The sequence below is a fragment of the Zootoca vivipara genome, chromosome 6, assembly GCF_965207765.1.
Source record: "Zootoca vivipara chromosome 6, rZooViv2.hap1.1, whole genome shotgun sequence".
Lineage (NCBI taxonomy): Eukaryota > Metazoa > Chordata > Lepidosauria > Squamata > Lacertidae > Zootoca > Zootoca vivipara.
In genome coordinates, this window is record NC_142589.1 from 89,940,089 (window position 1) to 89,966,525 (window position 26,437).

Below are 26,437 nucleotides of genomic sequence, written 5' to 3' on the forward strand. Positions count from 1 at the left end.
TAGAATGAACCAGAAGGCTGAAAGAATTCCACCCACCTCTTTCCCCAAGCTAAGCATGGGAATAGGAAAGGCATGTGCTGCCCTCTTCAGGTGATGACGCCAAATTCCATGCAAGCATTTTTTTTAAGGAAAATAATTTTCATTTATATTCAACTCTTTTCTCCACAGAGCTTTGCACGAGTTTTTAATTCGAGGCTTTAGCCTATCCCATTGCGGCTTTGACATTCTGTACATTTTAAAATTGCTATTGCAACATTTCGTTAGTGGTAGTCTTATTGAGGTTTTTTTTAATAAACGAATGAGTTAATGAATGAATGAATAAAATATAAAAAAATAAAATAAAATAAAGTTTTTCTTTTTTTCTTTTTAAAAATAAATTTTATTGTTTAAAATGTTGCAAAAAATAACATATATGTGACATAAATTCAACTTCTTCTCATTCAATCATATACAAAAATAATACAAAAAACAAAATACATAATTCAACATAGGTTCTTCTTCGCAATGTGAACAGTATACCATCCTTATATTTCATCCTATTTCTTCCCTCTTAGATAAAGTTTTTTTGAATTTTTCTTTTCTTTTCCCGTAAAACACTGAGGGTTGCTGCTTCCCAAACACAAAATCAATGCCATTTTTATTCTCTCTCCCGTCTATCATTTAAGCCCCGCCCTCCGAGGCCCTGCCCTCCCGCTTTCCCCAATCCCAACCCGCCCTTTCCGCTAAGCCCCGCCTCTCCCTCCTTCCCAACCTTCTCTCCCGCGCAAGGTAAAAAAAAGCTTAGACGGAACCTCCGGCAGGGGACGCTAGAATCCTTTGCTCTTCCTCCTTCCTCCCTGGTCGGCGTCGCTCTAGTAACTCGGCCTCCACGCTCCAGGCAGAGGAAGCGGAAGCGGCCGGGTAGGTTCCGGTTTGGTACCGGAAGCGCTCGAAGCCACGCTGTGCGGCTGCTGCGGGGGTGCTGAATGCCGCGCGTGATCGCGCTGCCTGTCTGAATTGCTCGGAAGGCGGAGGGTGTGGGCCTGGGGAGGGCTGTGGGTGTGTGGCTCTCGCCCCCACCCCAATGGAGGCTGCTGGGGTGGCCCCTATCAGAGCCCAGTGAGTATTAGGGTGCCCATCCTCCGCACCCCAAACCTTCCTTAGACCCCCCCTCCCTCGTTCCCTTCCCTAGTTCTGCACCCCAAGGAACATAGGAAGCCGCCCTATACTGAACCCATTGGTCCCTCTTGCTCAGTAACTCCTGCACTGACAGGCAGCGTCTTTTCGGGGGTGGGGCGTGTGGCCTTGGAATGTTAATAATAATAATTATTTTTAGCTCCCATTAGAATATTAGCATGCCCATTCCTAGGCTGATGCCCAAATAATAATAATAATAATTTATTTTTCATACCCCACCCATTTGGCTGGGTTTCCCCAGCCACTTTGGGCAGCTCCCATTAGAATATTACCTTGGGCCTGCCCATTCTTAGGCTGATGCCTTAATAATAATAATAATAATAATAATAATAATAATAATAATAATTTTTATATATACCCCACACATCTGGCTGGGTTTCCCCAGCAACTGTGGGCGGCCCCCAGCAGAATATTAAAAACATGATAAATACACCAAACACAAACAACTTCCCTAAACAGGGCTGCCTTAGGATGTCTTCTAAAAGTCAGATAGTTGTTTGTTTCCTTGACATCTGATGGGGTGGGTGGGCGTTCCACAGGACAGGCACCACTACCGAGGAGGCCCTCTGCCTGGTTCCCTGTAACCTCGCTTCTCGCAGGGAGGGAACTGCCAGAAGGCCCTCGGAGCTGAACCTCAGTGGGGGGTGGAGATGCTCCTTCAGGTATACTGGGCCAAGGCCATTTAGGGCTTTCAAGGTCAGTACCAACTTGGGGGGGGGGTTGAACCCGAGCTCTTCTGCGTGCAAAGCAGGCAGCCCTCCTCTCCACTGGCTATAACCCCCCCCCCCAAAAAAATAACCCAACCACCATCATTTTCCCTTTCAACACCTCTACCCCCAATTTCAGTCTGCTGACCTTGGCTCCTGCTGCCTCTACTTCCCCTCTCAACCCCCACTCCAGTAGGAAGCCGTTAAAAGCAACAGCGCAGGGCAGCAGATCGGGGCTGGGGGATTTTTTTATTGGTATATAACTGGTTGAAAGGCTCTGAATGGCGGTGTTGGTTTGTTTTTTTAAACAAAGTTTCTGATCAGATAAAAATAGCGATTGGTTTTAAAAAGCGGGAAGGTGAGGAGGGTTAAGCTCTCAGTCACTTTGCGAAGCAGACCATATACATCCCCCAACATAACTCTTTGCCTAGAAAAGGCTGTCTCATGCCAAGTTGGACCACTGGGACTGCCCAGCACATTTCTGTCTGAGGGAGTTTGCCACGGTCTAATGCAGGCCTCCCCAAACTGCGGCCCTCCAGATGTTTTGGCCTACAACTCCCATGATCCCTAGCTAAGAGGACCAGTGGTCAGGGATGGTGGGAATTGTAGTCCAAAACATCTGGAGGGCCGAAGTTTGGGGATGCCTGGTCTAATGCAAAGCAGTTAAGACCCTTTCCAAGGAAATGAGCCTGGAGTTTCCCCACATGCAAATCATGTGCTCCGTTATAGAGCTAATAATAATAATAATAGTAATAATAATAGATTTTATTTATACCCCGCCCTCTCCAGCCAAGACTGGGCTCAGAGTGGCTAACACCGGATATAAAACAATTGATTAAAATACAGGTTAAAAACAAGATTAAATACAACATTAAAATGCAGCCTCTTTTCAATAGAATCTCAAATCAAAATTGTTTGGGGAGGGAAATGTCAAATCTTCACCAAGCCAACTATCCAGACTGGTCCTACGTGGGCCAGAAAAAAGCCAGGGAAGTCCCCAAATATGAGTTCCATCAAAGGAAAGAGGGGGAGAGGATCAAGTTGATCAAGCTGCAGCTTCTGGTAATCTGCTCACCAAGTAGTGCAGCAATAAAATTGCTAGCACATTTGCAAAGCTAAGCCAAGTCCGGTATAGTTTCAAATTGGATGGGGGACGACGACTGCATTTTGGGCATTCGTGCATTGCAGTGGGTTGGACTAGATGATCTTTGGGGGTTCCTTCCAACTCTACATTTCTATAATTCTATGAAAGATTTAAGATTGTGATTAAGGGTTGCAAAGCAAATGGTAACTTGGTAGCTTTGCAACATGTGCCGCAGGGCTTCCCTTACAGGAGGATTCCAACTCCTATGAATGTTTCCTAAACCCGTAACCTTCGTTCATGACGCAAATTTCTGATGGGTCATTTTCTCTTTTAAAAAGACAAAGCGTCTCAGACACGTATGCACGGAGCTTCTTGGAGCACGTGTGGGGTTTTCATTTTTATTTGAGAGCCCACAGGGTGGTGTAAGTGACTAGAGTATTAGACTAGGACCTGGGAGACCAGGGTTCAAATCCCCTCTCAGTTATGAAGCTCAGTGGGTGACCTTGGAGTCAGTCACGGTCTCTCAGCTTTTGCAGGATTGTGGGAAGGATAAAATGGGGAGGAGGCAGAGAAACATGTTTGCAATCTTGAGACCACTGGAGAAAAGATGGAAAATAAATGCAATAATAAATAAACTTTAAAAAAATTATTGGGGGTTGGGGTGCAGATTCATCTGATGGGAAGTATTTTTGTCACCGTGTGGTAAAACAGAACCCTTATTCTTGAATATTCTTGAACCCTTGGTTCTTGAATTTAATCCGTTCCGGGAGTCCGTTTGACTCCCGAAACCGTTCGAAAACCAAGGCGCGGCTTCCGATTGGCTGCAGGAGCTTCCTGCACTCAGTCGGCAGCCGTGTCGGACGTATGGCTTCCGAAAAACGTTCACAAACCGGAACACTTAGTTCCGAATTTGCGGCGTTCAGGAGCCAATTTGTTCGACAACTGTACTGTAGTTAAGTTCTGATTTAAAAACCGGTAAATCGATAAATCTCAAAAATGTAGCCCTCTACTGACTTAACCCCCCTCATTGTCTCTATGAAGCATCACCCGTAGGTAATGTGGTGTGGACACAAAGCTTCGTAACCTTTTTCCCCTATAGGTACCTCTCTACAAAGGAAAAGTTCCACACGTACCTTGATCGGGAAGGGGAGGTGACGAATGAGAAAGATGTGCTAGCTGCGGAGGACAGTGCAGAGAATAATACCAGTGGAGACCTGAATGAGCCTCCTGCCAAATTGCAGAAGCTGGGGAAAGATGGAAGCAATGCAGAAGAAAGGAGCCCGGCGGAAGAGGAAAACAGAACTGCGAAGGAGCCTCAGGGCCAAAAGAGGGCCCGGGGGCAGAATAAGGGCCGCCCTTGCATGAAGCCGACTCACTACGAGAAGAACCGCCTCTGCCCATCAGTCGTCCAGGTAAACTGTGTGAGGATGATTAGGACTTGATGAACAGATTGACAAAATTTGAGAGCTAGCCCTCTTAATGGCATGGGGATGCGGGTGGCGCTGTGGTCTAAACCTTGCCGATCAGAAGGTCGGCGCTTCGAATACCTGCGACGGGGCGAGCTCCTGTTGCTCTGTCCTAGCTCCTGTCAACCTAGCAATTCAAAAGCACACCAGTGCAAGTAGGTAAATAGGTACCGCTGCGGCAGGAAGGTAAACGGCGTTTCCGTGCACTTCGGTATCCGTCACGGTGTCCCGTTGCGCCAGAAGCGATTTAGTCCTGCTGGCCACATGACCAGGAAGCTGTACGCCAGCTCCCTCGGCCTATAGAGCGAGATGAGCGCCGCAACCCCAGAGTCGTCCACAACTGGACCTAACGGTCAGGGGTGCCTTTACCTTTAAAATGGAGGTTGCTGAAGCATAGGGTGTAAGATGATCAGGGCACGACCTGCAACTTCATACTGTATATATTTAAAAACCTATGCTACCCTCCTTTAAAGCAGCCTTTTTCTCTTGTTGAAGGAACGGGCCGATAAGTGCTTCTTTGGCTCACGCTGCCGTTTCCTACACAGCGTCAAAGAATATATGGCCACCAAGCCACCAGACCTTGGAGACAGCTGCATACTCTTCAAGATGTTCGGCAGGTGCATGTACGGGGTCACCTGCCGGTTTGCTGCAACCCACCTGGGCGAGGACTACGAGAACGTCGTCAATGAAGGCCTTTTGAAGCAGCGGGAAGGGAATCCGCCGACCGTGAAGAACAGCCTCGGCAAAGACCTCCAGCAGCAGCTGCGCAAGAAGAAGTTTCCTTTCGACAAGTCCAGCCAGTACCTCTGCCGCTTAGCTAAGCCCAACCATGCGAAGGGGGCTGGGAGCCAAGTGGCGATCACACACCCCGCTGTGGGGAGAGAGGCCGCGAACTCTTCTGCCTCTCCAGGAAGTGTGGATCTCAGAGCTGCAGAAGAAGAGGTGGCAAAGGTTGTTCCTTCGTCGCCAAAAGAAGGTCCCACGGTGCAGGAACTAGAGAGTCCAGGTCAGCCGCTGGACACAATGGAATCCGCACTCAAAACGTCTGGGGTTGTGACAGATGAAGATATTGTGAAACTCAGACCGTGTGAGAAGAGAAAGGTAAGGGCTGTTTGTGTTACCATTTTCCTTTTAGTTATTCAGAGCGATGCAGAGGTTTCGCCCTCAAACCTCAGGGATGAATTAGACCAGGCATCCCCAAACTGCGGCCCTCCAGATGTTTTGGGCTACAACTCCCATGATCCCTAGCTAACAGGACCAGTGGTCGGGGAAGATGGGAATTGTAGTCCAAAACATCTGGAGGGCCGAAGTTTGGGGATGCCTGAATTAGACTCCACACACAGGACTTGGAAGATGAATCTTTACTTGTCAGGATGGCAACAAATGAGCAGTTTGCATTATTCATATATATTAAGTCCAAGGCAATGCATTTCTTGCCCTTGAGCCCAAGAGAGGGTTTAGTCCTTTTGCTTTCAAAACTCATTCGTGTTGTTGTTTAGTCATTTAGTCGTGTCTGACTCTTCATGATCTAAGTATAGACATTCCTTCTCCATGGTCAGATTTAATGTACTCCCCTCTGCCCTGTTGTAAGGCAGGTACGAGGGTAAACCTTATGAGACACGTATTTGCCCATGTGGCTCATCGGAAGGAGAAACAAATACACATGTATTGCTATACTGCAGCCTCTACGAGGATTTACGTTTGTCCTTTATTACCCCAGTTTTTCAAAAGTTCAAGTACGTAGCAGATGCCCAACGCCTGAGAGCCCTGGTAGAGGACAAGGACCCCGAAATCACGACCAATGTTGCAAAATTTTGTGTATCTGCTATTAGACGTAGGAAACAAGAGTTTCCCAACGGCAATTCGCAGGGGAATGCTAACATTTAATCTTATTATGTTTTTTTAACTCTAAAGTGTAATCGTTGTTCAATTTGTACTGAAATTGTCCCTGGTATCTTTTTATGTTATGCTCTGCCGACTCGCCACATGAGTCGAATTGGTCTGTGACCGTTCAATAAACTTTGATTTGATTTGAGAGACTCTTCATGACCCCATGGACCAGAGCACGCCAGGCACTCCTGTCTTCCACTGCCTCCCGCAGTTTGGTCAGACTCATGTTGGTCGCTTCTATAACACTGTCCAACCATCTCGTCCTCTGTCGTCCCCTTCTCCTTGTGCCCTCCATCTTTCCCAACATCAGGGTCTTTTCCAGGGATTCTTCTCTTCTCATGATGTGGCCACAGTATCCTTCATAGCAGTGCATAAATTATTAGCCCACAGTTAATAACCTCACCCTTCCCGACGCATGACTTACATATTCACGATTTTGTCTTACAGCTAAATCTCTGCGAGAAGCTTTATTTAGCTCCTTTAACAACGGTAGGTAGATGTTTGTTTGTTTGCTTGCTTGCTTGCTTTATAGACTTTCCTTCATCACAAGATCTCGGTGGTTCACAACCTAAAAATACAAGGTAAAAGCACACATAGTTAAAACAGAAACAACAAAACAATAGCCCCCTCTCCCACTAAAACATTTAAAAGGCTGTAGAATGTTAATTAGCCAAAGGAATGTTTTCACCTAAAGATACGTAACAAAGGCACCTGGTGAGTCTCTCTGGGGAAAGCATTGTTGCCACCTTCTGGGCCTCTGGTGGTGATTTCAGAGTCCTGGTTGGTACTTGAAGTATTACAGTACTACAGTCCTGAGCCATTCAAGGCTTTATAGGTCAAAACCAGCACTTTGAATTAGGCCCAGAAACTGACTGGCAGCCAGTGCAGTTGGGCCAGGATCAGTGCTATACGCTCAAACCGCCTTGTCCCGGTGAGCAGCTTGGTTGCCAAATTCTGCACCGGCTGAAGTTTCCGAACCATCTTCAGAGACAGCCCTACTACGTACAATGTGTTGCAGTAATATTACCTGGAAGCTACCAGAGCACAGATGACAGTAGTTAGGCCACCTCTGCCCAGATAGGGACGTAGCTGGGCCACCAGCGGAAGCTGGTGGAAGGTGCTTCGTGCCACTGAGGCCACCTGAGCCTCGAATGGCAGCAAGGGACCCAGGAGTTCCCCCAAGCTATGAACCTGCTCCTTCAAAGGGTGTGTAACCCCATCAAGAGCAAGTAACCTCCCATCCATCTGGTCTAGGGAACTGCCCGCTAACAGTGCCTATAACCGTGTTCTGGGTCGTGCTTCAGTTTGCGTGTCATCAGCATATTGCCAACAACGTACCGCAACTGGCTTTCCAATTCCCCTTTCTTTACCCGAGAATAGCTGCCCTCGTTACTCATACGTAGCTGAATCTTTGTCACCTTTCCCAATTCTTAAAACAAAACCTGCATGCCCCCTGGTTGCTGTGACAATTAAAGCATGCTAGTTTTTTTTGGGGGGGGGAGTTCTGCTTAAAAAGGTAAAGGAGCCCCTGACCATCAGGTCCAGTCGTGTCCGACTCTGGGGTCGCGGCGCTCATCTCGCTCTATAGGCCGAGGGAGCCGGTGTTTGTCCGCAGACAGCTTCCGGGTCATGTGGCCAGCATGACAAAGCTGCTTCTGGCAAACCAGAGCAGCACACGGAAACGCTGTTTACCTTCCCGCCAGAGCGGTCCCTATTTATCTACTTGCACTTTGACATGCTTTCGAACTGCTAGGTAGGCAGGAGCTGGGACCGAGCAACAGGAGCTTACCCCATTTGCAGGGATTCGAACCGCCGACCTTCTGATCAGCAAGCCCTAGACTCTGTGGTTTAACCCACAGCGCCACCTGGGACCCTTTTTGTTGTAAGAATTGGCTACTTTGGCCAATTCTTACAACAAAACCTGCATGCCCCCTGGTTGCTGTGACAATTAAAGCATGCTAGTTTTTTTGGGGGGGGGGAGTTCTGCTTAAGGCTTACAAAAACAAGATACAATGATACCTTGGTTCTCGAACAGCCAAGTTCATGAACAACTTAGAACCCGAACGTCCCAAACCTGGAAGTGAGTATTCGGTTCTCGGGTTTTTTTTTAAAAAAAGTAGAACGTGTTCTGAGCTTCCGCTTTTAGTGTTGTGCTTCCGTTTTTAGAGAGATCGCGCTGATTGGGCCGGTGAGGAAAAGCGTCCCAGCAGCGCTCTGAAGCCCAGCTGCTTTGGTGTGTGTGTGTGTGTGAGAGAGAGAGAGAGAGAGATCTCGAATGATTGCGTTGATTGGGGTGGTGGGGAGAAGCATTTTAGGGGTAGTTTTTCAACAGCCTGGAATGGATTAATCCATTTTGCATTACTTCCTATGGGAAATCGCGCCTTGGTTTTGGAAGGTTTTGGTTTCCAAAAGGGACTTCCGGAACGGATTAAGTTCGAGAACCAGGGTACCACTCTATCGGAACATTTGGCTGCGGTCTGGTTAGGAACAGGTGAAAAGCTGGAATGGTGAAGTTGCTGAAATGGATGGAAAGAGCCCTGGCGCTTAGCTGCAGGGTTGCAGCGCCAGCAGCTATTCCCGTTCAGCCCTCAAAACGCCGCACGCCGCGAGATCGGGCCGTGTCTTTGTTTAAACGCGGCGCCTTGCTTGTGCTGGCTCGAGACCTGCCCCGAGGCAACCGTAACCCTCCATTCTCCTGATTTCTTCTGGGGAATTTCAGTGCGGCAACCTTCCTTTCCGAAGAATATGCAAGCGGTTTGGGGCGGACGTCACCTGCGGCGAGATGGCTGTTTGCACGAACCTGCTTCAGGGGCAGTCGTCCGAGTGGGCATTGCTGAAGAGACACCACACAGAGGATCTCTTTGGCGTTCAGGTAGATTGACGGCGGACTTGCAATATGGCCATACTGGGGGCGAGGGGGGGGGAAGCGAGAACAGGAGCAAGCCGCTTCTTCTGCGGCTGATGGAGATAGCGCTGCTGGTCTTCTCCTGGTTGCCGTCTTCTGCCTGGCTGCCATGATGCGCAAAGTGGTCCCAGTTCCCCATGGCTGGTGGCAGAGGCTGGACTGTGCTTCCTTTCACCTCTGCCTTCCCACAGCCACTGGAGGTTGGAGAAGGGAGTTCTTCCTAGTTGGAGGAGAGGGAGAGAGAAGGCTCCCTGTAGCTCCTGAAGAAGCGTCTCCATCCCCATTGTTCTGCCTGGACACTGAGGTCCAGCTCCGAGGGCCTCCTGGCGGTTCCCTCCCTGCGAGAAGCGAAGTTACAGGGAACCAGGCAGAGGGCCTTCTCGGTAGTGGCACCCACCACCCTGTGGAACACCCTCCCATCAGATGTCAAGGAAATAAACAACACTCTGATGGCAGCTCTGTTTAAGAAAGCTTTTAATATTTGATGAATTATTGTATTTTAGTATTCTGCTGGAAGCAGCCCAGGGTGGCTGAGGAAACCCAGCCAGATGGGCGGGGTATAAATAATTTATTATTATTATTATTATTATTATTATTATTATTATTATTATTATTATTCCTCCGGCTGATAGATGCTCCCCCATGAGAAGCTAATAGGTCCTGATAACCCTCCCCTCCAGGTATTCCCAAAAGCCATTGCCAGCTCCATTTGGTAGTTAGCAGAAGTGAAGGTGGAAGGAGAAGATTCCCTTTTGTTCGGGGGTTTCTTTCTTTGTTTTTCATATTGTCTCCCTAGTTTGGGATACAATAAGCGCCTGTTTGGAGTTGCCTTGTTCTCCTAAATGATGGTTGACACTGGCCATAGTTTGTTGGGTTTAGACATAGCAAGTTAGGGCCGAGGCAGGTGCTCCCAGCCTCCTTGCAGCAGCACTGGAGGGAGGAGATAAGCCATGAAGCTCATGTGTTTTACTCTAAAACAGGCATCCCCAAACTGCGGCCCTCCAGATGTTTTGGCCTACAACTCCCATGATCCCTAGCTAACAGGACCAGCGATCGGGAAAGATGGGAATTGTAGTCCAAAACATCTGGAGGGCCGAGGTTTGGGGGTGCCTGCTCTAAATCATAGTATTTTAAGTCTCCCATATACCTGTCTGTCTTTTCACTGTATTCTATTGATATGTTTTGTTTTGATTTATGTAATACATGCTGAGTGGGGGTGCAAACCTCAAAAAGGCGATGTCACAGATGTGACAGGCGAGTTGGGGAATTCTTGCAGATAAATAATGCATAGCTGCCAAGTTATCCCTTTTTTAAAGGGATTTTCCCTTATGCTGAATAGGCTTCCTCGCGAGAAAAGGGAAAACTTGGCAGCTATGAATAATGTGGCACACGTGCAATGCCTATAAGCTGCTCTCGTGAGTTGGTGCACCCCTTTGACCCTCTTTCACCCTACGCCTCTGCAGCTGGAAGGAGCGTTCCCAGACACCATGACCAAGTGCGCAGAGCTTCTCAACCGGACCATCGAAGTGGATTTTGTGGACATCAATGTGGGCTGCCCTATCGACCTCATCTATAACAAGGTAGCCCGTTGATCCCTTCAAGCATGCTAGTGCTTTCAAGCACTAGGAAGTATCAAAAGTATTAAAAAGTGTCAAATGCAGCGTCATGTCTCAGAAGGCCCATAGATCAGTGGCGGAGCATTTGCTTTGCTTGCAAGATATCCCAGGTTCAATCTCTAGCATCTCTAGGACAAAGAGCTCCTGTCTGAAGCCCTGGAAAGCAGCTGCCAGTCAACATAGACAGCAGTGAGCTAGGTGGACCAGTGATTTGGTCTGACTCACTATCAGGCAGTTTCCTATATGTATTCCATTTCCAGCCTAGTTCCCACAGAGCTTGCCAACCTGTTTCTGGTCTAGGAAGGGCTCGCAGAATCGATAAATATCCCTCCACGTAGAAGCTTAGCATGTCAAGGAGAAGGTGCCTAGAGCAATGTAGTTTGACTCCCAAACACGTGGCTCCAAACTTTTCCCTTCTGATTTGTTTCTGAGGGTGCCGCACTTGAAATGAATTCCCCTGAGTCCCCTCGGATTAGACCCCCCCCCATTTACCTTTAAGGGACGCAGGTGGCGCTGTGGTCTAAACCACTGAGCCTAGGGCTTGCCGATTAGAAGGTTGGCGGTTCAAATCCCCACGACAGGATGGGCTCCCGTTGCTCTGTCCCTGCTCCTGCCAACAGGGACGTAGCCAGGATCAAAATTGGGGGGGGGCAAGGGGGGCCAAGGCACGGGGGGAGGGGCCACAGTGGGGCAAAGAAAGCCATGGTCGTTCAGGGGCGAGGGGGCGCCAGGATCAGCCCGAAATCGGGCTGCTCCGACCCCACTCCTCCCCCTCTTCAACCGACAGGGGCGAGGGGGGCCAGGATCAGCCCGAAATTGGGCTGCTCTGACCCCCTCCTCCCCCTCCGCAATCGGCAGGGGCGAGGGGGCGCCAGGATCAGCCCAAAATCGGGCTGCTCCGACCCCCTCCTCCCCCTCCGCGATCGCCGGGGCAGGTGGAGGGAAAGCTGGCTTTCCCTCCACCCGCCCCACAGCCAGCAAGGGAGAAGGGAGACGTCCCTTCCATGTGCTGCTCTGGTTTCACCAGATGCGGCTTAGTCATGCTGGCCACATGACCCGGGGAAATTGTCTGAAGACAAACGCCTGCAGCTCCCTTGGCCTGTAAAGTGAGATGAGAACTGCAACCCCAGAGTTGTTCGCGACTGGACTTAACTGTCGGGTCCTTTTCCTTTACCTTTAATTTTCCCTTCAATTCAATTCAACTCAGCCCGTTACTTAGCTTGAAAGCGATGGGGAGCCTAAAGGAACTTCTCCAAGTCTTACAAAATTGCAGCTCACCTTTTTTTCTTTTAAAGCAAAAGTTCTGCCAAGTTTGGCACTTCTCCCTCCTTCCAGCTGATGGACCTGTGGCAAAACCTATGGGAAGCCCAGACCATCAAGGACTGAAATCAGTTCTAATAATAATAATAATAATAATACCTTTATTGTCATTGTACAACCTGTGTACACTGAGATTAAATGAGCCTCCCTCCAAACATTCAATCTCTTATCGAACAACACCCCTCCTCGCAAGTCAGTTTCACTATGTTATTTTTTGTTCAGCAGCCTAACAACCCACGGATAAAAGCTATTTTTTAGCCTGTTGGTACGGCTGATTATACTTCTATACCTCCTGCCCGAGGATAAAAGATTAAAGAGGTGATGGCCGGGGTGTGAGTCATCCCTGAGAATTTTTCTCGCTCTCCTAAGGCAACAATCCCTTGCAATGTCATCTAGCGCAGTGTTTCCCAACCTTGTGCCTCCAGATGTTTTGTGACTACAATTCCCATCATTCCTGAGTCTTGCTAGCTAGGGATGATGGGAGTTGTAGTCCAAAAACAGCTGGAGGCACAAGGTTGGGAAACACTGATCTAGCGGACTCAAGGGACAGCCCATGATACCATGTGCTGTATTCACCACCCTCTGTAGGGACTTTCTGTCCATGGCTATCAGGCCAGCATACCACACTGTGATACAATATGAAAGGACACTTTCTATTGTGGGCCAGTAAAAGGAGTCCATCAGTTGTTGTTTAACATTATTCTTTCGCAAGATCCTGAGGAAATGGAGTCTCTGTTGGGCCTTCCTAACCACCTGAGTTATATTGTTTTTCCAAGTGAGGTCTTCACAAAGGTAAACTCCCAGGAATTTAAAGGAGGAGACTCTCCACACAGCCTCCCCCCCCCAATATACAACGGGGCAGGTTCCCCTCTCTTGCTCCGGAAGTCCAACACCATCTCCCTTGTCTTACTAATATTTAGGTGCAAGTTATTCTCTAAGCACCATGTAGATACTTTTTGAACCTCCCCCCTGTACGCTGTTTCATCTCCGCCTGCATTTAGGCCCATTATGGTAGCATCATCTGCAAACTTAAGAATGACTGTGGATGGATCAGGTGATATGCAGTCATATGTGTGCAATGAGTACAGGTGGGGACTTAGCACACATCCCTGTGGGGTGCCAGTGCTAAGCTTCAGGGAGGTAGAATGTAACAGTCCCAATCCTCACTGTTTGTGTCTGATCCCTCAAAAAGTCTTTAATCCAGCCACAGATGGTAGAAGAAAGTTCCTGATCTGTCAGCTTTTTAAAAAGAATGTCTGGGAGAATGGTATTAAAAGCCAAGCTATAATCAATAAACAACATTCTGATAATGAGATTATGACCTTAACCCTCCCGCCCGCCCCCCCTAGTGATCTTTCAAAACATGCTTCACCTCTCCTTTCTCTTCCCAGGGGGGAGGATGCGGCTTAATGAACCGCCCCAACAAGTTCGAGCAGATTGTCCGAGGCATGAACTATGTAAGTTGGGTTTTGGTGTGGTTTTTTTCTTGGCTGGCTCCTAGCAGTCCTGGATTTCATTCATGCTTCTGATCCCCCACGCTGCTCCTTCTTGCAACCACAGTCATTCCCTTCGTATCACCTTTGCACAGTGTTGCATAATCTTCAAGCTTTGACCTGTTTATTGGCTGCTTCTTTGTGATGAATGTGTCCAGGGCCCAGGGCAGACCAGCAAGATGGTTGGGGTATCATAATCATCACAATATTATTATTATTATTACAAGGCCCTTGTGGTGGGGCGTGGTGTTCTTCCTGCTTATCTCAGTTGTGGAGGGCTGGCTTTTGAGTTTCCCATCTGGTACAGAAGTCACTGGTCTAAGAAAGGGATTATTCTACTCTGTGGCCCCCTCTGTGCATTCTCAGAGCAGCCGTTGGTGAAAGATTTCGGCAAAGGAATCTCCAAAGAGTCCAGCTTCTTTGCGCTCAGGTTCGGCTTCCGAGGCGCACTTCGCTTGGCTCATTGTTCCTCTTTTCTTTGGCAGGTGCTGGATGTTCCCTTGACTGTGAAGATCCGGACCGGGGTGCAAGAGAAAACCAACCTGGCTCACAAGCTAATTCCCAGCATCCGGGAGTGGGGAGCCTCTATGGTCACGGTACAGTAGCCTTCTTTAACCCACATTCAGATAAGCAGTAACTTCATTAAAAACAAAACAAGAAACTGCATCCACCCTACTATCATCAGACTAGTCCAGGGTTTATCAACCTGGTCCCTACTGCCCACTTGTGGTGGGCGTTTGAAGATTCTAGGTGGGTGGTAGGGGGTTCTATGGCACAAGCTGAATCCTCCTTCCATTGAGCACTGGTGGGCGGTAAGGGAATCTTACCATCAAGAAAGATGCATTAGTGGGAGGTAGGTATAAAAAGGTTGACTACCCCTTTTTGAACCAGGGACCCAGGTGGCGCTGTGGTTAAACCACTGAGCCTAGGGCTTGCTGATCAGAAGGTCGGCGGTTTGAATCCCTGTGAAGGGGTGAGCTCCCGTTGCTTGGTCCCAGCTCCTACCAACCTAGCAGTTCGAAAAAACGTCAAAATGCAAGTAGATAAATAGGAACCGCTACAGCGGGAAGGTAAACGGGGTTTCCATGTGCTGCTCTGGTTTGCCAGAAGCGGCTTAGTCATGCTGGCCACATGACCCGGAAGCTGTACGCCGGCTCCCTCGGCCAATAATGCGAGATGAGCGCGCAACCCCAGAGTCGGTCACGACTGGACCTAATGGTCAGGGGTCCCTTTACCTTTACCCCTGATCTAGGCCAACATGCTGTTGTTTCCAGCAGTGGCCAGCCAGATTTTAATTTTATTTTATTTCATTTAAAGGTAAAGGGTAAACGAAAAAGAAGAAAAATAAATATAATATTGATACTAATTGAATAAAAAATATGGCATTGAAAATACAGTCTTGGAACGTTAATGGTTTGAATAGTAAAAGTAAAAGGAATAAATTTGAATATGTATTAGGAAAACAAAAATTAGATATTATTTGTTTACAGGAAGTTCACATTTCAAAAAAACATAGAAGAATTCTTGTTAATAAGAAATTAGGCTTAGATTTTGCAACATTGGATGTGAAAAAAAAGAGAGGTGTTGTCTTATATATAAAGGAGAAATATGAACCCAGTTTGATTTACAAGGATGATGAGGGAAGAGTTATAGCTGTTCAAGTAACAGTGTTAGGAGAGAAAATTTTGATTATAGGAGTCTATGCTCCCAATCAAAGGAAAGCAGAATTTTACAAAAAAATGGAGAAAAACCTACAAGAGTATTTGGACCAAAAAATAATTCTGATGGGTGACTGTAATGGTGTGGTGTCCCCAGAATTGGACAGAACTGCCAGGGGTAAAGATATGTTTGAGGGGAAGCTACCCAAAAGTTTTTTTAGGATGGTAGAAAACATGGATCTGATTGACATCTGGAGGTACAAACACCCTAATGTAAAAGAATTTACTTATTACTCCAATTCAAATCAGAGTGCAGGGAGAATAGACCACATATGGATGTCAAAAGAATTGATATCAAAAATATATAAAGTAGAAATTCAGCCAAGAACCCTCTCCGACCATAATCCTATATATCTAGAACTAAAAAGAGAAGAGATATCATATAGATGGAGAATGAACGAAAGTTTATTTAATGATCAAACTGTGGTGGAGAAGGCGAGAGAAATGATAAGACAATACCTTGAGCTAAACTTAGATAAAGGAACAGATTTGAACATTGTTTGGGACGCGGGTAAAGCTGTCGCAAGGGGTTTTCTAATTCAGCAAAGCAGTATCAAGAAAAGGGAAAGAGAAAAGAAAAAATTAGAAATAATGCAACAGTTGAAAGAAAATGAAAAAATGCTAGCTGGCAAGCCGGGAGACTCTCAGATAAAACAAAACATTGTAACACTGCAAACACAATATTCAATGCTTGTAGGTCAAGAGCTTGAGTGGAAACTGAAATGGATAAAGCAAAGAAATTTCGAATATGCCAATAAGAGTGGTAAACTTCTAGCCTGGCAACTTAAAAAACAACAGAAATACAATACTGTGAATAAAATAATGAAATGTGGTAAGATCACTGAAAACCCCAAAGAAATTAGAAAAGAATTTCAGAAATTTTACAAAGATTTATATCAAAAGGGTAAAGAGGCGGAGAAGGATATAGAAAAGTATCTAAAATCTCATACGTTGGGAAAAATATCTGAAGGTCAAAGGCAATATCTAAATGAACCTATTGAAATGAAAGAACTACTTGAAGAAATTGTAAGGCTAAAGGTGGGAAAGGCCCCAGGGCCTGACGGCCTTTCAGCGAAATTTTATAAAGAATTGTCAGAACAACTAACCCCGACCTTGTTGAAATTAATGAACGACATTCTTAGAAGGGGGGAGATCCCGAACTCTTGGAAAAGTGCCTTCATTACACTGATCCCAAAAGGAGATACTGACTTGATGAATGTTAAAAACTATCGCCCTATTTCGCTGCTTAACACGGACTATAAGATTTACGCAGACATTTTGGCAAACAGGTGGAAAAAGGTATTGAATGAAATTATACATAAAGATCAATCGGGATTTCTGCCTGGGCGCCAAATGAGAAATAATGTAAGAACCGTGATTGATGTAATTGAATATTTAGATAGAAGAATTGATATACAAGCTGCCTTAATTTTTGTCGACGCTGAGAAGGCGTTCAACAATATCTCATGGAAATTTATGGAAAAAAATCTGGAGGCAATGGGTGTGGGAGAAAATTTTTTGAATGGGGTCAGAGCTATCTACAAAGATCAAAAAGCTAAATTGATAGTAAATGGAGTGTTAAGCAAGGAATTGAGCATTGGTAAGGGCACTCGACAAGGTTGCCCCCTGTCACCTTTGTTATTTATTTCAGTATTGGAAGTGTTATTGAAAAATATAAGGGAAAACAAGAGTATACAAGGAATAAAAGTAGGGCGGAAGGAATTTAAACAAAAGGCTTTTGCCGACGACCTTGTTCTGATGTTGGCGGACCCACAAGATAGTATGAAAGAGGTTCTGAAAGAGTTAAACGAATTTGGCAATCTCGCGGGCTTCAAACTGAACACTACAAAAACGAAAATGTTGGTTAAAAATCTAAGCAAAAAAGAGGCGGAGAGATTACAGAATAATTATGGTATTATGGCAGCAAAAAAGGTTAAATATCTGGGAGTGTGGTTAACATCTAAGAATATAAATCTATTCAATGACAATTACGAGGCATTGGGAAAGGAGTTAGATAAAGATCTTGAAAGTTGGAAAAATATGAATCTCTCACTATGGGGCCGGATAGATACGATAAAGATGAATTTGTTACCTAGAATACTCTTCCTTTTTCAAATGCTTCCGGTAATTAAAGGGACGACTTATTTTGATCAATGGAGGAAAAAGATCTCAAGATTTATCTGGCAGGGGAGGCCTCCGAGAATAAAATACAAACTATTGATAGATAAAAAAGAGCGAGGAGGCTTCGCCCTACCAGATTTAAGAACATATTATGAGGCGACCTGCCTGGTATGGGCTCGGGAATGGATGGTGTTGAAGGACACAGATCTTTTAGATCTGGAAGGATTTAATAATAGGTACGGGTGGCACTCGTACCTATGGTATGATAAAGTTAGAGCTCATAGAGGTTTCTTGTCACATGTCCTGATAAGGCCGATATACGAGGTCTGGGAGAGATATAAAACTTTGTTAGAAAGGAAAACTCCATTGTGGTTATCTCCAACGGAAGCTTTGACAATAAAGAAAAAAAATATGGAAGCCAACTGGCTGACATATGAGGAAATAATAGTAAGATCTGGAAATGAATGGAAAATAAAATCATACGAAGAATTGAAAGGTAAAATGACAAGCTGGCTCCAATTCTATCAAATAAGGGACCTGTTTAAAGAAGATTATAAAAAAGTGGCTTTAATAACAGTAAATCAAAATTTCAATTAGACATAGTGGAGGGAGATAAGAAATTATTTTCAAAAGCATATGATTACATTCTAGAATGGAACACCAAAGATGAGGAGACCAAAGAGGTAATGATTAAATGGGCCATGGATGTGGGCCATAATATTGAAATAGATTTATGGTCAAAACTCTGGAGCCAAAATCTGAAATTCACTGCTTGTACGATACTCGAGGAGAACATCATGAAGATGATGTATCGTTGGTACTTGACTCCAGTCAAGCTGGCAAAAATCTATAAAATAAAGGACAAAAGGTGTTGGAAGTGCAAGCAGGAAATGGGTAATTTTTACCACATGTGGTGGCAATGTAAAAAAGTGAAACCGTACTGGGAAATAATATATAATGAGATCAAAAAAATGTTACAGTACACTTTCCCTAAAAAGCCAGAACTGTTTCTATTATGTTTAATAGGGAATGAAATTAAAAAAGAGGATGTAAAAATATTTATGTATGCCACCACTGCCGCTAGAATCCTACTTGCACAAAGATGGAAAACAACAGAAATACCATCAGTAGAAGAGTGGAGAGGAAAGATGACGGAATATATAGAATTAGCCAGGTTGACCGGAAGGTTAAGAGAGCAAAAAGATCAAAAGACCTACAAGGAGTGGAGTAAATTCTGGGAATATCTTAGAAGGCATTGTAATATGGTAAAATCACTTACAGGATTGATATAATATCTACAACTGTTAAAATATGGTCTGATTAGAAGACAGGATCATGTATGATGATATAATGTGTAAAGAAGTAAAAAAGCGGATAATCAAGATTCTGACCAAATAAAACCAAAACGATGTAAAGGGGAAGTCAAGTTCGGCAGAACGGTTTTAAGAGAAGGTGCAATTAGTTGGTGTATTCACGAGATTGGTTTATAATTTTGTGTTTGTATTGTGTTGATTTATATTGATGTAAGGAAAAAATAATAAAAATCAATTGGAAAAAAAAAATAAAGGTAAAGGGGCCCCTGACCATCAGGTCCAGTCGTGTCTGACTCTGGGGTTGCGGCGCTCATCTCGCTCTATAGGCCGAGGGAGCCGGCGTTTGTCCGCAGACAGCTTCCAGGTCATGTGGCCAGCATGACAAAGCTGCTTCTGGCGAACCAGAGCAGCGCACGGAAACACCGGAGCGGTCCCTATTTATCTACTTGCACTTTGATGCGCTTTCGAACTGCTAGGTGGGCAGGAGCTGGGACCGAGCAACAGGAGCTCACCCCGTTGCAGGGATTCGAACCGCCGACCTTCTGATTAGCAAGCCCTAGACTCTGTGGCTTAACCCACAGCGCTGATTAAGTTTCTTAGCACAGGGCAGTTTACAGTATAAAAACACGAAAATGCATAACATAACAACATACAAAACAATAACACTTCCCCCCTCCCCAAGCATACACATCTTAAAAGGCCATACTGTCAGAGACTGAGCAGAGGAGGAATGGTGGAGAAGAGCGGGACGGTATAGATTTACAACAATGGTTTGCAGGAGGTCATAGCTTAGAGGCAGACGGGAAAGCTGGGAAATAATGGGACAGGAGAAGGAAGAAGCAGCACCAGGGGAGAGACAGCTGACAGATTCAGTGTCTTTAGAAAGCATTCCAGGCCCCCACCCCCAGAACATGGTGGGTCTTGAAGGTAGGAGAGCAAAGAGCTCACAGGCAAAAGGCACTTTCCAGCACCTGTAGCGATGACTCATGAGGACGTGGAAGAGACGGACGGAGTGGGATTTCACTCAGAGCAATGCCATTATTCCGAGAGGCCACATTCCCAAGTTTCTCTCTGTGAATATTGAATAAAAGCAGATGGTAAGGACTTTCCCTCGCTTGTCCAACCTAGACGTTAACCCAGGCATCCCCAAACTGCGGCCCTCCAGATGTTTTGGCCTACAACTCCCATGATCCCTAGCTAACAGGACCAGTGGTCAGGGATGATGGGAATTGTAGTCCAAGAGGGCCGAAGTTTGGGGGTGCCTGCGTGAACCCCTCGTGTGTGAGAGAGATCTCACACGCGCCTTACAATGCTGCCTTTGAGAAGCCCCTAGGCGAGACTCAAAGGCTTCAGCCTTCCCCTGCTCTTGCCCTTTGGCAACCAGTATCCTAAAGTAGACTGCCTCTGCATGTGGAGGTTCCATGTAGCAATTGCACCTTGTGGGGGTTGATAGACCACATCTCTGTTCTTACCTAAGCATTTCAAAAATGCCATTGGAATCTGTGACGGAGGCGTTAACTGTCCCTTTTCTGACCCCGTTAGCTTCATGGCCGGTCGAGAGAGCAGCGGTACACAAAGGCGGCAAACTGGGAGTACATAGCAGAGTGTGCAAAAATTGCTAGTCCGATGCCTCTTTTCGGTAGGTAGTTCTGTTCTTTCCACGTGCCGGTTTTGCTTTCTTTGTGTTGAATCCGGCGCTGCAACGTATTTGGAGCTTGGATATGTAATGCTTTGCTGCAATTTTGGGGTTTGGATTGCTTGGGCTGGGTTTGCCTCCCTCTCCATCAAGCCGCCTTTTCCTCCTCCTGCTTCTGCGAATCTTTGGAAAATCCATCTTTTCTCTTGCCATACAGTTAACCTTCCCATATTTGCACTACCACCCTGCCCCAAGCACAAGAACTCAAGGATGCTCAATGAAGTAAGTTCAGGACAGCCGAAAGACGCCTAACTTGTGGGATGAATTAAGATGATCAGAAATGTCCATGGGGGAGGAAGAGAGGTCTGCCAGCTATGACCACTAAAACCTCTGTATTCAGATGCACTTCACCCCAGTTCCAGTTGCTTGATGATTGGTAGGGGGGCGGGGGCAACAGCAGAGGAGGGTTGTTGTTTTCAGTCTCTTCCTGGAGGCATCTGGCTGGCTACTGGTCAGAAACAAGATGCTGGTCAATATAGACCTTCCTTAGTCTGGCCCATCAGAACTCTTCTTCGTTGATCAGTGGTCAGCAGCCGAGCTAGCCTGTGGGCTGGCACAAAGAACATCACGGGGGTCACGGAGCAATTTGTCTCTTTCCTCCTCTCTGAAATCTCTAGTTTGGACTCCTGCCTCTTCTTGGAGGTGAGTGGAGACTACAGAAGACGTGCGGCTCGTTGTTGCCCGGTCATTCGGAACAGTTTCCCTCTTTCCTTGAAGACATCAATAAATACTTTGGATTGGAGAAGCTCTTTTTAGTGCCATCAGGAAGGGGCAGGCCTGGTGGCAGTCAGATCTGGGTCAGATCTGGACCGGAAGCTGCCTGCTGGTTCTCCTGTTTCTTAGATAGTAAGCTTCCTGGGCAGCGCTCTGCATGCTGCCACCACAAAATAAAAAGGGAGGAGGAGGAGGTGTCTTAAGTGTTAGTGGGTTTTTTTGTGCAACCTCAACCTCGTTTACAGACAGGGCTGTTTCAAATCCATTTACAGTCGTACCTTGGTTTTCAAACGCCTTGGGAGTCGAATGTTTCGGCTCCCAAAGATCGAAAACCAGAAATGATTCTTCCAGTTTTTTCAAAAGTTCTTTGGAACGCAAATGTCCAACAGGACTTCCGTAGCTTCCAATTGGCTGCAGGAGCTTCCTGCAACCAATTGGAAGCCACGCCTTGGTTCCCGAACGTTTTGGAAGTCGAACGGACTTCCAGAACAGATTCAGTTTGACTTTCAAGGTACCACTGTACTTGCAAAAGGCATCACTGTGGCCAGGCACAGTTGAATGAGCCATAAATAAGTGGTCAGAACTATTAAGAGAAGCAGCAAATTTTTATTAATAATAATAATAATAATAATACCCCACCCATCTGGCTGGGTTTCCCCAGCCACTCTGGGCGGCTCCCAACAGACTATTAAAAACACGCTAAAATATCAAACATTAAAAACTTCCTTAAACAGGGCTGCCTTCAGATGTCTTCCAAAAATCAGATAGTTGTTCATTTCCTTGACATCTGATGGGAGGGCGTTCCGCAGGGAGGGCGCCACCACCAAGAAGGCCCTATTGCCTGGCAAAAGTGTATCTGAAGTATTGGGGATTTCTTTGGTGACCCCTGAATTATTATTATTTTCCTTTTGGCACACAGGGAACGGAGATATCTTGTCTTTCGAAGATGCTGATCAAGCCATGCAGAGTGGAGTTTCGGGAATTATGATTGCTCGGCAAGTGTCTTCCCTTCGTTTTGGGTGGTCTGGAGGAGAAAACACCCTTTGTTACCCTCGTGGGTTCCCCCCCCCGCCCCCCAAGCAGAAGGTCCAGGTTCAGTCTCCAGCTTCTCCAGCTATGGCTGGGGGAAACTCGCACCTAAAACCCTGGGAAGCCAGTCAATGGCTGGGTTCAGTCAGACACAACTCTAAGCCTTGGATCAGCCTTGAGCAATTTAGTCTGTGTGTGATCTCTGCGCTAGTGCACGCAGCTGCTCAAGTTCTCCTGCTCTGCAGGGAAACAAGCTGCAGAGCAGGTAGCTTACATTTCTGCAGTTTGCCTTACTCCAAGCTGCAGCACGCATTAGCATGCAGCTCATGCACAGACACAAGGTCCTTTGTGGTTTAGGGGTTGTGTCAAAGCTCAGCCCGTGAAGACAGTACAGTCGTACCTTGGTTTTTCAAACAGCTTAGCTCTCGAACGTTTTGGCTCCCGAACTCTGCAAACCCGAAAGTGACGGTTCCAGTTTGCAAACTATTTTTGGAAGCCGAACGTCCGACGGGGCTTCCACGGCTCCCGACTGGCTGCAGGAGCTTCCCGCAGCCAATCGGAAGCCGCACATTGGTTTCCGAACGTTTTGGAAGTCGAACGGACTTCCGGAACAGATTCCGTTCGACTTCCAAGGTACGACTGCAGTAACTTACATGGTCTGGCACAGAGTTCACCGGGCGGTTCGGGTCACTCAGTTCCAAGGCTAAAAACGTACCTGGTGTAGCCCTGGGATCGGTGTATGAAGGCAGGTTCATAACTTCATTTCCCAGCCCCAAAGGACTAAGGTTAAGATTGCCATTACAAAATCGTGTCCAGCTGTAATAGCAGAAGCAGGCGTGGTTGTCACAGAAGGCAGGAGTGGCAAGGATCCTCATTTTGAAATAATGCATGGAGCTAAACAGAAAGAAAAGAGAATAATTCTGGACCTTGCTGAACACAACACTATACAGTAATGCTCGGGGGGTGGGGAGGAGGAGAGACTTGCTTAAGATCCATGTGGTTGAACATACGGTAGCCTAAGACCACATTATAGCCACGTCTTCCTAAAGGACATGGGCCAGATCTCTGCCACAGCTGCTGTTGCTACCCCTGCACACAATTCCTGCTTCTGGCTCCGTCTTTTGCTATTGGTCAGTGGTCATGCATCTGTTTGCAAGGAGAACGCTCCAGTTCAGTCCCCGGCATCTGGGAAAAGGCTTCGAGGGGATCACCGACTGGCAAATGGTCCTCTCCCGTTCCCTTAGATTTTGCGGGTGGTGGGGCTGTTTGAACATGAAATCACCTGGGGGTATCAAATCATAACGATGTGTTACTTTTGAATCCCAAAAGTTCCCCTAGTGGGTTCTCGCTATGCAAATCTAGATTGCAAAAATATTCGGTGACGTGCTCGTGTTTCTCCTCGCGGACTTACGTTCTGCCAGGGCGGCAGGCATACCACTCGGGGATTTGGTATTAGAACCTGAGCATTTCCGTGTGTGTGTGTGTGTGTACGCGTAGATTCTGCTCATGGTTTTCTCACGGCTGTCGTTCTTCCGGGCCACAGGGGGGCGCTGATCAAGCCCTGGATCTTCACTGAAATCAAAGAGCACCGGCACTGGGACATCTCGTCGGGAGAGAGGCTCGACATCCTCAAGGACTTCACCAACTACGGCTTGGAACATTGGGGCTCAGACACGCAGGGAGTGGAGAAAACCAGGAAGTTTCTGCTGGAATGGCTCTCCTTTCTCTGCAGGTAGAAGCTCCTCCTCAGCCCTTGCCAAGTCACTGCATTTTGCCTTTCCATCCAAGTAGTAATAGCAGCTGGCCTTGGGTTCCTGTAAGGCGCTTAGGTCAGTTCAGTTTTTGTAAGGAAGGCAAGACTGGATCCTGCAACAAACATCTTAACGCACCACTAAGTTTCTGCTATGTGTGACACGCTGCAGGGACAGCCTACTCAGCATCTGCTTCTCAGGCTTTGGAGATTTTGAGAAACAAGTTCATGTATTTTAAAAGCCTAGCTTGACACCGGGGAAAGCTAGAAACTTGCTGCTAGTGACGACCAGATACAGTGGTTGTTTTTTAAAGCACTATATACAGAATATGCCTGCTAAGTGTGAGTTCATAGTATCACTGCAATTAAAATTGGGGAAGCATCAAGAGAGATAGCTGCCGCTTCTTTCTTTATTCCTCAGTGGTGTTTTCTCCTCTCAAAAAGGCAGGGCTTCGCAACAGCCTTGTTTAAGACTGCCCTGTATCTCCCATGTTTATAGCTGGATTTGAATAAGCCTAACTTCTGGGGTGAGTGGGAAGAGCGACCCAGATGAGGCTGTTCTCCTACTGTCATGGAAAACGAGTCTTCCTTTTTTGGCACTTTGGCAGGTTGGAATGCGGGATGCCGCTGTGGTCTAAAACCACTGAGCCTCTTGGGCTTGCCAATCAGAAGGTTGGCAGTTCGAATCCAAGCAACGGGGTGAGCTCCTGTTGCTCTGTCCCGGCTCCTGCCTACCTAGCAGTTTGAAAGCAAGTAGATAAATAGGTGGGAAGGTAAATGGCCTTTCTGTGCGCTCTGGTTTCCGTCACAGTGTCCCGTTGCGCCAGAAGCGGTTTAGTCCTTCTGGCCACATGACCCAGAAAGCTGTCTGTGGACAAACGCCGGCTCCCTCGGCCTGAAAGCGAGATGAGCACCGCAACCCCATAGTCGTCTTTGATTGGACTTAACTGTCCAGGGGTCCTTTACCTTTACTTTTTTACTTTGGCAGGTACATTCCAGCCGGCTTACTGGAGCGCCTGCCTCAGAGGATTAACGAAAGACCCCCTTACTACATGGGCCGGGACTATTTGGAGACCTTAATGGCAAGCCAGAACGTGGGTGACTGGATTAAGATCAGGTAAAAAGGGTTTGAACTTTTGCCAAGCAGCGACAGTTTTCTGTGCATGTTAAGCACACAACTGCATTAGCTATGTAGAAGTGGGGGGGGGGAGAGAGAAGCTGCTTCAGCTGCTATGAAGGCTGATGTAGAACCAGACCAGAAATGTGGGTTTTAGCCCCTGAAGGGAGTGATTAAAGTTAGAACCGGACCCTATTGCATCTGATGCAACACAAGCCATGGGGCTTCCTGTCTCCCAAATCCATGAGGGCCAGTGGCCCCTAGCTGAGGCTTCTGGCCTGTCCCACCCACAGCATCTTAAAAGTAGTCAAGAGTGGAGGTTACAAAAAGCTTGCATCAGCTAGGCAACATGAAAACCATTGATTCCGGCCAAACAGAGAGAACGCAGTGGGTGAATTTGATTTTGCAGAACACACACACACTTTCTGGATGGGTGAGGAGGGTTATGAGAAGGGAACAACTTTTCTTTCCCAAACCAGGACAAAACTCTTCTAGCCCAGCTGTGTGGGAAGGGAAGCTCATATCACTTGGCTGCGAATCTCGCTCAGATGGCCTTGGGCCTGATCTCCCAGCCTAACTTACCTCACATGCTTGTTGTGAGGTGCAAATCTCACTCTGAGCTCTTCAGAGGAACAAGGAGAAGTACAAAAAGGGCAATGCAAATTCTGTCCCAACATCCCAGCTAAATTGCCTTCCTCTCTGTCATTCTTTCCATAGTTCCTTCTAGAAATTGGGAGAATGGCATGCAGCGGTCTAAAATGTGCACCTCTGAGATTTCTGTCATGGCACTTGTGTGCCCTATGGGGTTTTCATTTCATAATAAGAGTTCAGGAGCCTGTCGTGCACAAGCTATCATCACAGGTGTGTGTGTGCTTTTGGAAGAATTTAGAGATGTGTCTGCAGTTTTCTCCATTTCTCCTCCTTGCAGTGAGATGCTTCTGGGTCCTGTTCCTGCCAGCTTCACTTTCCTTCCAAAACACAAGGCAAATTCTTACAAGTAGGAGGGCCATCGTCATTGGGGCAAGATGGGGGAGGCCCTGTCTCCAATGCACATCTTATGTATCCCTTGGTTTTGAATAATAATAATAAAAGTTCTATTTTTGATTTGGCCTCTGTGTGTAGTCTGCCTCGAGGATGATTGCCCCCGACAACCTCTCCAGGACATTTCAAGACGGCACCGATCCAGTTGCTTATACATGCATTTCATTGTCTGATCCAGGGTGAAGGGGACCTGTTAGCTGTTAAAACACATATGGAGTCCAGAGGGGGGAGTCTTAACAATGGTTTCAACTGGGGAAAGGGACAAAGAGGGTTTTGCCCTG

At 46.7% G+C, this 26,437-nt stretch overlaps 1 protein-coding gene across 1 annotated transcript; it reads left to right on the top strand.

The window, feature by feature from the left end:
* The first annotated feature begins 879 nt into the window (after window positions 1-879).
* On the top strand, window positions 880-26,219 carry DUS3L (dihydrouridine synthase 3 like). The gene is made up of 13 exons (XM_035120032.3): window positions 880-1,098; window positions 4,067-4,379; window positions 4,929-5,534; window positions 6,771-6,812; window positions 9,043-9,195; window positions 10,692-10,808; window positions 13,556-13,621; window positions 14,143-14,253; window positions 20,352-20,448; window positions 22,139-22,214; window positions 23,792-23,980; window positions 24,987-25,115; window positions 26,044-26,219. Exons 1-13 carry the CDS (start codon window positions 1,064-1,066, stop codon window positions 26,114-26,116), a joined length of 2,007 nt encoding a protein of 668 aa, XP_034975923.1. The 5' UTR covers window positions 880-1,063; the 3' UTR covers window positions 26,117-26,219.
* The last annotated feature ends 218 nt before the right edge of the window (window positions 26,220-26,437 follow it).

Coding starts and splice junctions, on each gene's coding strand:
- DUS3L (XM_035120032.3), top strand. CDS start 1,064: ATGGAGGCTGCTGGGGTGGCCCCTATCAGAGCCCA. Junction 6,813..9,042: donor ATTTAGCTCCTTTAACAACG/GTAGGTAGATGT, acceptor GGGGAATTTCAG/TGCGGCAACCTTCCTTTCCG. Junction 20,449..22,138: donor TAGTCCGATGCCTCTTTTCG/GTAGGTAGTTCT, acceptor TTTGGCACACAG/GGAACGGAGATATCTTGTCT.